Here is a 14,688-nt window from a genome sequence, read left to right on the forward strand (position 1 = left end):
CGGGTTTCCTAGGTTCAATAGTGAAACCACTCTCCTTGCTTTCCACTTTCCTAATCCTAATGGGATCATGCTTTTCAGCATCAAGATGTTAAGTTTTGTCGGGGCTAATTGTTTTGGAAGTTTCCGTTTTATTGATGAATACCTGCATTTCACCGCTAGAGAAAGCAAGCGGTGCACTGTTTGCCAGTTTTTGCAGCCATCTGGTGCGACATTTGGACCCATCGACCGGAGTATGCAAAAATAATTTGCGGCTAAAAAAGCTCGCGCGTCTCCTCAGGTCCAACGAAATAGAATCACCAAAATTGATTGCCACCCTGAAATTGTGCTTCTTCGGGTTCGATAGGGGCCTTACGGTGGACCAGAGTTTACTCACACCGGAAGTGAAGTTACAGGTCTTCAGGTGCTCGGCCTATTTAGTCCGCTTAGGTTGAGTAACCAGTTGCTGAATTTCCAAACTGATTCCCTTATTCGAGGCCTGGCCTGGCGAAGGTGGCCACGTTCGGATAGAACGGCTGCTTCGGCTAGGAAATTGGGAAATTTAATACATTTTTTTGAATGCGTAGTCCAAACTTTAAAATAAATAAAGAAAGGTTAAAATAATAAGTATTTTCCACTTCCATAGAAACCTTCACCGACTACATGGATTATTTTTGAACAAAATTGCCACTTTGTTTAAAACGCTGTTGTGCAAGGTTATGCAACTGTAAGCTAACAGAAAAGTCCATGCAGAAAAGTGGTTTAAATAGAGAACTTCTTAATGTTTACATACTTATATTATTTGAAAGTGCTCCGGTTTCAAATTACCGTACATAGATATTTTAGTTCTGTTAATATCTCTTGGAATAAAAACCAAGAGTAATAATTTACGGCCACCATCAAAGAGCCTGAATAGAGAGAATTTCGAAAACTTGTATTTTTCTGCTGAACATTTCTTTACATATTATGTTCTTTTTTCAGCATTATCGACACCAGAAACGGGCGGTAAACGGAACAGTAGGAACGAGAAATTCAATTTTAAATGTTTGCCTCAGTCATTTTCCGGACGCGAAGCGATTTAGTTGTGTTTTAATGCTGCAGTTATACTCGCGAGTGGCTGTTTACGCTTAGCAGTGAATAAATCGTTAACATATATATGTATGTGCATGTGCTATAAATGCTACCAGAAATTTAATCGTATCGTTATTAGTATATGTTATGAAATAAACAAATCGACTCAAACAAAAAATTGTGTTGTGAATTCCAAATTGATGATTTGATTAAAATTTTAAAATAGCGACGCAGATGAAAGGGTTATAAGAAACCATCTGCACTAAAGGAATATTCATGCAATAAATGCGAATCTTATAAACATACATATGTACGTATGAATAAGGTGAGTGTATTGTGTTTACTTATGCATTTTCGAAGCGCTGCCGCATTCATTCATGTATACTTACATATGTGTGTATGGGGGCGCAAAGTTCCTACATAAAACAATGCATATACATACATACATATGGATTCACGATGTCCCGATACTTATTCCTTATTTATTAATTTAGAAGTAACGCCACATCTACATTCGCTACTAAATGTGCCATTTGATTTGTCCCGTTTTCCCCTGTCGGCACTTTTCATTTTAAAAATGACATGAATTATTCGCACATAGAAATGGGGCGGTAAAAGTCAAATTAGTTGTTGAACTACGAAACGGCAGCTGGTACTTTTTCCCCCATGCCCGGAGTTTTCAGAGGGGCCCGGACTCGAGAGTAATTCGAATTATATGAATTGGACATAAGTTGAAGGGGCCCGCATCTCAAGTTTCCCCCGGGGCCCGGGGCTTGAGCAATATGTATAATTCGCTTATACCATTTTTGGGTGTTTGGCCGAGCTCCTCCTCCTATTTATCGTGTGGGCTTGATGATAATACATAACAGAAATATTGTTGGAATGATTTTTTTATTATAATATGGTAGACAATTGCATAACATTTATTTATTTGAGCTTCGAATTACATGGTGTTATCGATGAGTCCAATTTTCGACTACTTTTTCCATTAAATCTGGCCCTATGGCGTCAATGGTGGCTGCAATATTGCAATAAATCGATTTTTAAGCGCGTTGTACGACAAATTGCGCCGTTTAGTTAGATTCAAATGTTGTCAAACGGAAACTCTTTATTCAATTCGGAAGAAATAAAAAACCATCAGACCTCTATGAACTTCACGGACATATTTTTTTTAACGTAAATTTCTACAATTTGGAAGCGTTGTTCTGCTGTTGAACGATTCATGATGACTTACCAGACCTTACTGAACAGAAATATAAACACAGTTTGTGTTTCTCAGCTGGCAAGCCATAGTTATGGATATCGATTCTTCTCCTGCAGCTAAAAAAACACCTGATATATATATGTACATAGGCATGTGCATATGTGAATGTACCATAAGACATTTTATCGTATAACTACCGCTTGCTCTCTCTATTACGACGACTTTTCCACCTCTTACTTGCAACTTGGCAATCTAAGGCAACCACTGAATGCTTAGCGCCGTTAAAGCTTCACGTCATCGCTTACTTCTATAGTGTACTATACTCTTGTATGTTTGTATGCATGTCGTCATATTTATGTCGTACGAGTATTTACATTAAAACATGTTGATACTCCTTTCGTTTAACTGGGTATTAGAAAGGTGTTTGCATACATACATAAATTTAGATTTACACACAAATCTCCCAATGTTATAAACAAATTTTACTGCACTCGGAAAAAAGAAAGTACGTTTCATTTGCTGCGGATTGTCTTCGGCGCAGTTGGACACTTTCAGGGGTAATCATATTTTCATTTATCTAATACTAAACACCAGACGAACACTACTCATAAACACATATGTACATACATTCATACTCGTAAACACGCATATATACATTCTTCGGCTTAAATAACTATATGAATGCGATTTTGGATATCAGGCGATCGAAAGAATCTAACCTCCACGCCGATCCAATTAGTAGTATTCTCCTAGTCAAATAAAATCATATAATGAAACGAATTTAGAACGGAATCAATTGAATCATTACCATTAGTTTACAAAGAATCACCACAGACAATGGCCATAAAAACTGAACAATTTAGTGGACGGAGTCATTCAAACCTTTCGGTCGTCTCTTTCGTAACAATACATATCTACGAATGCAAACAAAAAATAGTAACACTCTAAAGTCATTCATTCACTACGTAACCATTTGATTTTGAATACACCCACATTTCAGTAGATTCAAATAATCAAATAAAAACCTACTAATACCATACATACTGTATATACAGTGAATCAAAAAAGTATTGGCATAGTCGAAAAATGAAAGTTCTCAGTGCTATAACTTTTCTATCAATGAAAGTATAAAAAAATAGAAAATAGTCTTTTCTAAATGTATTTATTTATTACGGAACTGAAAAAAAAATTAATATCGACTTCCGTTTACAAGCTCAACCTGATATAGGTATATATGTATTGGCGCGTACACCCTTTTTGGGTGTTTGGCCGAGCTCCTCCTCCTATTTGTGGCGTGCGTCTTGATGTTGCTGAACAAATGGAGGGACCTACAGTTTCAAGCCGACTCCGAACGGCAGATATTTTTTATGAGGCAGGCTTTTTCATGGTATTTACAGGAAGACTATAACCAGTGTGTGCGGTTTAGGAACCTTATTAGGCTGTTGACGTTTAAGCCAGACAGTTGCTCGAGACTCTCGAAAAGCGGTTTGCCCAGGGTTAACATTCTGTCCTTCTATAGGGGGACATCCTTGTAAGGGATGCCCATTTTTGCGGCTTGTTCTCCGCTTCTGCAAGAGCGTTATTCATGGCAGATCCCCCTCTTGCCAGATCATCGGCATTTTCGTTACCTTCTATGTTCCGGTGTCCCGGAACCCAAATTAAGGTTACTTTATGGTTTTTACTCAACGCGGTAAGGCTATTCCTACTCTGCTCCACCACTTTCGAGGTTGTTGCAGCTGAGTCCAGTGCCTGGATTGCAGCTTGGCTATCCGAAAGAATAGCGATATTGTCCTAAAAGAGAAATCTGTGATTAGTAGCCTACAAGCTTCCCCAATTGCCAGTACTTCCGCCTGCAAGACACTGCTGGTGTTAGAGAGACGCACAGATTTTTCAATTCCAAGTCTATGAGAATATATACCAGCTCCAACACCACAATCCATTTTACTGCCATCTGTATAGACTGTAGTGTCGAAGTTGTTTAGAGAGAATCCCTTATTACATTCTTCCTTAGATGGAAAGAGAGTGGCAAAATTCCAATTGAAAGTTACCGTCGGGACGATTTAGTCAGTCCTCACCGAGATTAACTGAGTTTGTCGAAATAATAGACTAGCGTGACCATAAGTTTTTTCTTTCCAGCGACCCGCTTCATTTAACCTAAATACACTCATGGTTGCCGTCTTCTTAATATGTGTTTGTTAGTGCATTGAGAGCCTCTCTAGGACATGCTCTGATTGCACCGACCGTTATTGCACAGGCTGATCTTTGTATTCTGCCTAGTAATTTGGTATTGTAATCTCTCCCTAGGACTTTCCACCAAACTACCGAATCATACGATAAAATTGGTCGTATAACCGCCTTATACAACCATAATGTATGCTTAGGTTGAAGATTCCATCTTCTTCCAAGCATACGTTTACAGGCATATAAAGCAATTTCTGCTTTCCTTACCCGTTCTTCGATGTTTCATTTCCAGCTAAGTTTGGGGTCCAGAATTACTCCTAAGTACTTTGCACTGGGTGAAAATGAAAGAGTTTGTTCGTTGATGTTGGGTAGGGTAAAAGTTGGTACCTTGTATTTGGTCGTAAAAAGCATAAGTTCTATATTACGCGGGTTTAAACATCCTGTGGCCCAAGAGTTAAGCTCGCCTAACGCCCTTTGGATGATCCCACTGATCGTATTGGGACACCATTAGCACCACATCATTAGCGTACGCCACCACTTTTACCCCACCTCTATTAAGTTTTATTAAGATTTTGCTGATCATACATATCCAAAGAAGTGGAGATAATACTGCCCCCTGTGGAGTGCCCCTGTGGACCTTCTTTGTTATGTTGATGTTACCCATATTAGCTTTGATGCTCCTGGTTTCTAGCATAGAGATGACCCAGTTACTAATGCAAATGTCACCTCTAAGTCTATCAACGCTCGTTGGATGGCATCTGTACTAACATTGGCTCCGCCTAATATTTCCCTTCCCACTTTCGTGAGTGCTGCACCCCGAAAATGCGTGTTTAGCAGAAGTTCTAGCGATTCTTCTGCCGTAGCAGTCCAAGTACCACCCGGTTTCTTAACCTAAGAAGCCATTGAATGGTCTTTGGAAAGAACACGGCTGAGCCTAGCAGAATCCCTGGTGGATTCGATTGACGAACAAAATTCCCTCCAGCTCTGTTTTTTTGGCGGCCCTGATTGCCTTCTTATACTGTCTCCGACTTTCTCTGTACAATTCCCAATTTCCCGACGAGTAGCTAAGCTTAGACGTTGATCTAGATTTTTCCCTTAGTTTTAAGAGCTCACTGCTCCACCCAGGAGAGTGAGTTTTTTTTACTAAATTTTATGAGGCTGGACGTTTTGTAGGCCTACTAAATGCCTTTTCCAGTGTTATAACCCTACTCTCAAGTCTTACCGTGCGAGTGATTTGGTGGATAGGAAATGTACTTATAATACAGGTTCTTATGTATTTATACACATAAGCGCAATGAATTTGTAAATGAGAAAAAAATAAAAAAAAAACGAAACTTTTTAAATTGTCTGCGCAATCAGAAGAGAAAAGAGAAAATTAGACCTCTCGATTCTGTGCCTACTTTCATTTTCATACATTCGATTTATTGGATCAATGATTATAAAAATAATTACAGACTAGATAAAAAAATATTGGAGTTTATCTGTTCAAGACAATGTGTGCGGGCAATCATTAGAACCGACAACAATTTTATATATATTAAGGGTGGTTAAGGGCCTGTGTTGATTTTGAATAAAATACAATTTTTTAGGAAATTATTGTCATTTCTCTTTCTTATGATAATATTGGTATGGCTCAATTACGTATAGATCAAAATATCGGCCAAATGGCCGCCGCGGCCTCGGCGGCACACCTCCATAGTAAACAACCGGGATTGAATAACTCTCCAAGATGGTGAGTTCATCTTTATACAAGCACCGTGCACTAAGATGGCAAGGAACTAGTAAAATGAATTGGTTTAGGGGCAAAACGAACGAAACTTGGTTGCACTCTTTCAATTCTATTGAAACATGTTGAATTAATCGGATTCCAAAATAATGAAGCATATTCTAACTTTGATCGCACTGAATCGCTAAATTAGAGTAAGCTGTATATAGTACATAGCTAAGGTGATTAATAAATATTAAATAGCACTTCGAAATCACCAAACTCATGAACGAAATAAAAACGGGAATCAAAAATAGATTAAGCTGATCCAATAAAATTTAAATTCTTCGTTATAGCCATTTCTTGATGTTCAAAGGTAATTATTTCTTGACTCCAATCGGGCAAGTTATTGAGAAAATGATATATGGTAAATGGTAAATGAGTATCTGAAATAAATGTAATTGTTCTGAAAATCTCTTGAGCGATGTAATATTCTGTACATAATGGCATACAATACGCTTTCAATTAAAAAACATTTCGTTAAAGTCGCCAAAATCTAATTGTTGCTTGCAGCGATAAAAAAAAATTACAAAGTGATGATTGAACTTGCTCACGGCGGTTAATACGGCATTTTTCCATCTTTCTATAGTGAGTAAATTTACTTTCTCCGAATACTTTTTTTTATTTTTTTGTTTGACCGATAGAATAACATACATACATATAAAGTTGCACACAGTTTTGGAACTGACAGGAAACCCCGCTTCGATATTTGGGTATATTTAAAGGTTTTAAGAATTGTAGATATCAATAAGTGTTCTTTTAGTTCACATGTCTAAAGGTTTGCTTTGAGATTGCGCGAAATATGTTGGTTATATATATATATATATGGGAATAATATATATGGGAATAAGCTTTCACCCTCTTAAAAACGGTGTCGCTACTGATACTATTTTTGTGTTTGCTCTAGTAATATACTGGAGATTTGAAGGGGTATATGTGAGGTCTCGATCGCAGTAGTTGACATTCGTTTGAATTGTTAAGATCCTTTTTTAACTGACGTCAAAAATGTCTACATTTGCGAGAAGTCATGCTTATTATTGCCTTTTAAAGAAATGTGCAGCTGAAGCGTGTCGTTGATCAATATTTACGGTAATTACGCGCCATCAAATACAACTGGTAAATAGTGGTTTCGACGCTTCAAAAGTGGCGACGTGAGTTATAAAGATCGCGAAGGGGCACCGAAAAGATACTCAATTATAACAATAATTGGATGAAGACGCATGTTAAACCTTTGATGATATGTTTAAAGAGTTAAAATTTGACAGATTAGTCGTTGGTAAACGTTTGTGCGCGATGGGAGTGGGCCAGAAAGCAGGTAACTGGATGCCACATCAATTGAAGGTGAGGGATATCGAGAGACGTTTGTTGACGTGTGAGATGCTTCTTGAAAGGCAGAAAAGAAAAGGTTTTCTGTATCGCATCGTCACTGGCGATGAAAAATAGATCTATTATGATAACCCTAAGCGTCGAAAATGTTGAAGCCTGCCAGGTGAACCAGGTTCATCGACGTTGAAAAGAAAATATTCATGCTTCAAAGGTTATGTTGTGTATTTGGTGGGATCACAAGGGTGTCAGGGTGTCATCTATTATGAACTCCTTGAACCATCTGAAACCATAACTGGCAAACGCTACCGACTGCAGCTAATGCGTTAGAATCGAGCTCTCAAAGAAAAGTGGCTGGAATGTGACGGTAGACATTACAAGCTGATTTTTCTGCATGAAAACGCCAGGCCATATTTTGCTAAATCGGTCCAGAAATATTTAGAGGGATTAAATTGGGAAATCTTGCCCCACCCACCGTATTCCCCAGACATTGCACCTTCGGACTACCATCAGTTCCGATCAATGCAGCCACCCCTTATTGGAGAGTGGTTCACTTCTTACAAGAGCATCACAAACTGGCTTAGTGAATGGATCAAGTCAAACGAATTCGAATTTTTCGTCAGATCAATCCGTATGCTGCCTGAAAGATGGAGTAAAGTTGTAGCTTCTAATGGCTCATACTATACATAATAAAATGTATTATTTAATTGTTTAAAAAACTCGTAACTTTGGCTAAGAAAGGACGGAAATATATTCCCATACCCAATACATTAAAAGATTACGCAGATTGAAGAGGACAAATTTGCGTATCTTTACAGTGGCATAATTGCAGACGAGATTTATAAGACGGTTAGCATGAGGCAAAATCCACGAGTTGTTTTTCCACAATTACGTTCGTTTTTGGCGAAATGCTACGTGAACGTCTCCCCCATCTTGGCCAATGCGGAGGTGCAGAGGAAGGCGGTGTGCGCCGGCGCATTGTCATGATGAAGGGTCCAATTGTTGACGAGGTCGGGCTGAACCTGGGCGACGTGGTTTTTCAGCCGAAGGAGCACTTCTTTGTAAAATGCCGCGTTTACAGTACTTTCAAGAGGTACAAACTGTTTAGCTTTACGCAAGATTTGATTGAGTAACGTTGCTCCAACGATCGCTGCATTTTCGCCACTGCAAAATCCTAACACACTTTTAAAACAGCTTTCACGCGCGGAGCGATGTTGACTGCACCGCTGTTGCCAGCGAACTGGGACCGGCTTCTAGTGGAAGGGGAAGGTTCAACGATCATTTTACCCCACCAGCCGATTCGGTTGATCGCTTGGCAGACACTCCGCGCGGGAAGGCTCATTATTTTTCAATCAAACCCTGTATTTTTGCATAAAATTGTGCCTTCTTCCGTTATTTCCTTAAGTTGCCTAATTCCAGAAATGAAATATCAAAATTTTGTTGTACTGTATAAATCGTGCTTAGTATCAGGTGTACCTGTTTATAAACTGTGAGTGTACGAATAAATTGTGAGACCACTGCATATGAGTACGAGTATATATAACACATATTCATTTATACCTTAAATTTTTGCATACACCGTCTTAAAAAGCATAATTTGGTGTTTTATCAATACTCTGCAGAAAATTCATCGCAAATCAAGTCAAACTTGAAGTCTTTAACGATAACTTCAATAAATTTTCAATTGGCTATACGGTTTTCAACAATGCTGCAATCCTGGATCTTCCTAAGCTGTTCTTTTTCGCTGCTTACAGCAGTGGAATCGATGATAGGAAGAAAATCTCTCCCACTAGATGTGGAGAAAACAAATCCTATGGCTTGGGATCATACTTTAGATTTAAATGATGATTTTCGTTTACTTTGGACAATCATAAATGATGACGCAGTGTTTGAGATACAAGTGAAGACCCGCGGATTCGTCGGTGTTGGATTCTCTAAAACTGGGAGTCAAGAAGGGACAGACATTGCTATTGGATGGGTGGATAAGGGGCAAACATTCTTCCAAGATCGTCATGTCCCAACAAATAAAAACTCCACAGAACTATTGGTGGATCCTTCTCAAGACTATATACTTTTAATAGGATATGAAAACGCAACTCACACAATTGTACGGTTTCGACGAAAATTGGATACCTGCGATAGCATGTACGACATTCCGATCACAGTAAGTAATTGATTGAGGAAAAAAACATATTCTCATTTTAAAAAAATGTTACTAATTATTTAGAATAACACAATGCGTGTCATGTTTTTGTACGATGACAACGATCCCCCGAATGGTTCAGTCAGTCCTGGATCCTTACCTAACCTAAAAAATGCATGGCGTCAGCCTCGTTCGGTAGTTTTAATTGAACGCTTCCTGCCAACGCAGACGTCTAATTCCGAAAAAACACATAAACTTGAATTCCGAAATTCCGGAGTCGAATTACCATTCGACGATGATACGTTGATATGGTGTACATTTTTTAAACTTGATAAACTAGAGGTGAAAAATCATATTGTTAAGGTTGGTATGAACCGTGGTGAATGTAACCGCCTCATTTTTTTGTAATCGAAGATTTTATACAAATTATATATGCACGTACATCCTATATACATATATTAGTTGGAAACAGAAAGTAATTAATGATCTCATAGATTTATAATATATTAAAACACATACTTTTGTAAGTACATATCGACGTCTATTAATTGTGAACGAATTAAAAAAAAAATTGACTATGTATGTGTATATATGGACATCCGGGCCGTAGCACCTTTCTAAAGACTATTTTTAGGGCTCCACAGGTTTCTTTCTAAATATTATGTTTTTTCGCATAGTACGAACCTATTTTTGATTCATCATGGAGCCTTCACTATTTACAATATATGACGCTATATGAATGTACCGGCAGCGGACCAGAGCTTGAAGCGTTAGCTCATGAACCAGGACATCAGTGCCATAATACGCGCAACACGCAAATTTCGTGCCATTCTTATATGGCGTCATGGTCACGGGGATCCTCGGTAAGCGTTTTCAAGTAAAGCTGGGAGCAACGAAATTTAACTACTCTGTTCATGTAAATTTAGGCTTTTATTTATCCTCCCGAAGTTGGTTATCCATTAGACACAAATTCAATACGTTTCGTTATGATGGAAACTCACTACAATAACTTGGAAATTGTATTCGAGAATTTCAAAATAAATCACATGTTTGACAGCTCTGGTCTAAGGTTGTACATCACTCAGAGTTTGCGTGCGAATGATGCGGGATTGATGTCCTTAGGTAATCACTCAAAACGGTCAACGCATGTTATGGTTTTATTAAAAGTGTTTTTGATAGGAATCGAGCCCAATTGGCATCACATAATTCCTCCGGGCCAAAAACGGGTTGTTTCACAAGGCCATTGTGTAGAGCAATGTACCCACTTTAATTTCCCATCAGAGGGTATAAATATATTTGCAACTATGATGAGAACGCATCAGATTGGAGCGGAAGTAAAGCTGCGTCAGGTAAAATTTTAAAATATGATTGATTTACAGACTAATTGAGTTAAATTATTATTTGTAGATTCGGAACATGAGAGAGCTGGCTCCCATTGTGTCTGATGGTAATATTGATCAAAATTATCAAACATTCCGACGGCTTCCACAGGTTACGCGTTCTCTGCCAGGTGATAGATTAATCGCTGAATGTGTTTACGATAGTTCATCGCGGCGTGCAATAACACTAGGTAGCTTTATGTCCATTTTTTGCCACCGGCCGAAAACATTCATTTTTGAAAATATATATGTGTATGTAACATATTTTAGGTGGGTCTTCGATGAAGGAAGAAAGCTGTATGATCTTTGCCTTATACTATCCAAAGCAAGACACCCTAACATCATGCCATTCTTCTCCAAGTCTGGCAACTGTTTTACACTCTCTAGGAATTGAATATTTGAATGCGTAAGTTACTATGGAATTTGAGAATTTGAATTTGATTATTACTTCAAAAATCTTATTGTTTTCAAAAGAAACTCTGACCCTGTGGTTATATCTTTACCAACGGAATTGAAGGGAATGACACTCGAAACGCGGTTGCTAACATATGATTGGGATAATCAATTCAAAGCTTTTCAAGATATAACTTTGAACGGTGCTTTTAAGGTCCTTTGCCAAAGCGGAAAAAGTACAGCTCCAACGGTAATAGAATGATTTTTAAATGTCTTGCACAATTTTTTTATCAATGTGTTAAATTGTTTACTTTGCTTTTTCTTATGATTGCAGTCTCCTAATAGCCTAACTGGTTGGCCGGTTAATATAACTCAAACCTTTATACAGCCAAACCGTTGCAACACAAAGCGTCCTAGTAGAAGCAAGTTTCAGCAACAAATTCAGCAACATAATGTAATTGTTATGAATGATATTCCAAGCAACGATATTGTTGAGTTATCAGTTCGAAACAGCCGAAGTTCATTTAGTGAAACATTGGCTCTGAGTGGAATAAAACCTTCCTCTGCGTCGCATGGGCGAGAATTACTACCTACTTGTTTTATGTTCATGCTTATAGCCTATGCTATGGGCCTAAGCTGAAAGGAATAAAATACTACCTACCGTAATGTTGAAGCAATATGATGACAATGAAAGAAATATTAGCCGTGTTTTCTTTACTCGTACATGTATCTGCGCTCACTACAAAACAAAAAAACGCATTACTGTGCAACAACCAAAAAATGCAAGAGGTAGAAGTATTTATGTCGCAGTTGTTTTCAGAATTCTGAAGGTGTGTTGCGCGATACCAAAGTACGTCTTCTCTGTTTCTGTTAATATTTATGGTCGCCCGCCGTAGCCGAATGGGTTGGTGCGTGACTATCATTCGGAATTCAAAGAGAACGTAGGTTCGAATCTCGGTGAAACACTAAAATGAAGAAAAGATTTTTTCTAATAGCGGTCGCCCCTCTGCAGACAATGGCAAACCTCCGAGTGTATTTCTGACATGACAAAGCTCCTCATAAAAAATATTTGCCGTTCGGAGTCGGCTTGAAACTGTAGGTCCCTCCATTTGTGGAACAACATCAAGACGCACACCACAAATAGGAGGAGGAGCTCGGCGAAACACTCAAAAAGGGTGTACGCGCCAATTATATATATATATAAAGCAGATTGCAAAAAGGCCGATAAAAACTACATAATAAACACCGATTTCATCCGCAACTTTTTTAAGTGCGTTTTGCTTCATAGAAACTTTAAGCGGAGACGATATGCGCGTAAAAGAAACACGGCTAATGTTGATCTAAACTAAGTAATACTCGTATACAAGCAATATTGTATGAATCCTTGATGTTAGAGTTAATAATTAAAGTTGTGAGTCTTTAAAATTTTAGGACTTAATATATATATATATATATATTGAATATATACATACATAATTATACGGCTTATACGGTCATTTCAAAACTGTGATATATAATATTATAGCGATAGTTTATGTAAAATATAATATATGTGTGTACAAATATATGTATATGTAACTACGAAGTGAACGATAAATAAAGATGTTTTAAGTCATATTTACAGTTACTATGGAAAATATTTTAAAAAGTATAAAGCATGTAGATATAAGAGCAGAAAATAAAAACAAAAATTAATATTTAAAAACCTTTTTGCACTCTTTTTACAACGGCGATGTGGAAGAAATCCTCTTGAAATCTACAAAATCCAATTTTAACAACGATAATGGCATATAAAGGATGCAACAACATTTATGTGCATCCATGCATACATTCGTGCGTAAAAGCCCAAAATATACCTACGTAAATAATTAAAAAAAAAATACAAATTGAGAATTGCGTAAGTATATACACACCATTTAACGAAGCTAAATGGAAGCACAATTTTAAAAGCACTTAAGCTAACGCTTACTTGTAAAGGGATTGGGTCTTATCTAAAGTACCGCACAATGCTGTTATTTTGGGCAATTCTGTGCTGGAATTATGTTATATACCAAAACGCGCTACTCGTATAGTTGGTTGCTAGATCCCTGTCAAACTCTCGCTTATTGCCGGTTTGCATATTGAATGAAATGACGATGTGCCTTTTTAACCCGAATATGTTGGACGTAGACTATTAAAGTATTTTCTCCAACTTCTGTGACTCAATACTTCACACGGTGAAGCTAATGTGTGGCTATTTGACCGGATCTCAACTAGAAAGCTTATGACCGTGCATCAGCTGTCTGTTAGTTCGCTAAATGACAGTCCAGAGTAATGTTTACAAGCGCGCGGAGGCATTTTGCCGAGAGTTGGTTGGTTGGTTAGAGTGGTGATTCATCCAGAATCCAACTAGCGCTTCCGCACCATTTTGTTGCCACATCCTCGTTACCAAATTGTTTAACAGTTATTTACAGCAGGACTATATCCAGTCTGTGCGGTTTAGGAACCTTATTAGGTTGTTGACGTCTAAGCCAGACAGCTGCTCGAGACTCTCGAACAGCGGTTTGCCCAGGGTTGACATTCTGTCCTTCCAGGAGAAAATGGAAGATTGTTTCTTTTTTCTCCGGTTGTTTACAACTATGACAGTATGTGTTGTGAGGGATGCCCATTTTGGCGGCTTGTTCTCCGATAGACCAGAAGCCAGTTATGACTGCCGTAAGTCTGCAGGTGTCCCGTCGTTTCATGTTTATCAATGTCGACGATTGCTTGAGGTTGTAGGTGGGCCATAACGTTCTGCTGATTTTGCATTTCGTCTGGTCTCTCCATCTACGCTCTGCAATTCGAAGGTATTTTAGGGAAATTGCATTCTTGACCGCACCTAGTGGAGTGAGTACTGGTACTGCAAGAGCGCTATTCATGGCAGATCCCCCTCTTGCCAGTTCATCAGCTTTTTCGTTACCTTCTATGTTCCGGTGTCCCGGGACCCAAATTAAGGTTACTCTATGGTTTTCACTCAAGTTGGTGAGGCTATTCCTACTTTGCTCCACCACTTTAGAGGTTGTTATAGTCGCATCCAGCGCCTGGATTGCAACTTGGCTATCCGAAAGAATAGCGATATTGCCCTTAAAAGAGAAATCTGCGATTAGTAACCTACAGGCTTCCCCAATTGCTAGTACTTCCGCTTGGAAGACGCTACTGGTATTAGGGAGACGCACAGATTTTTCAATTCCAAGTCTCTGAGAATATATACCAGCTCCCACATCACAATCCATTT

At 38.3% G+C, this 14,688-nt stretch overlaps 1 protein-coding gene across 2 annotated transcripts; it reads left to right on the forward strand.

Moving 5' to 3' along the window:
* The first annotated feature begins 988 nt into the window (after nucleotides 1-988).
* LOC128861210 (MOXD1 homolog 2-like) lies at nucleotides 989-12,466 on the forward strand. Of its 2 annotated transcripts, none has more exons than XM_054099168.1 (10): nucleotides 989-1,372; nucleotides 9,143-9,684; nucleotides 9,748-10,026; nucleotides 10,341-10,526; nucleotides 10,590-10,785; nucleotides 10,843-11,012; nucleotides 11,071-11,233; nucleotides 11,313-11,448; nucleotides 11,517-11,685; nucleotides 11,770-12,466. In XM_054099168.1, exons 2-10 carry the CDS (start codon nucleotides 9,226-9,228, stop codon nucleotides 12,073-12,075), a joined length of 2,064 nt encoding a protein of 687 aa, XP_053955143.1. In that variant the 5' UTR covers nucleotides 989-1,372; nucleotides 9,143-9,225; the 3' UTR covers nucleotides 12,076-12,466. The 2 variants fall into 2 exon arrangements, with proteins under 2 accessions (XP_053955143.1, XP_053955144.1); XM_054099169.1 differs by having other exon boundaries at nucleotides 989-1,357.
* The last annotated feature ends 2,222 nt before the right edge of the window (nucleotides 12,467-14,688 follow it).

This window comes from Anastrepha ludens, chromosome 4 (genome assembly GCF_028408465.1).
Source record: "Anastrepha ludens isolate Willacy chromosome 4, idAnaLude1.1, whole genome shotgun sequence".
Taxonomy (NCBI): domain Eukaryota; kingdom Metazoa; phylum Arthropoda; class Insecta; order Diptera; family Tephritidae; genus Anastrepha; species Anastrepha ludens.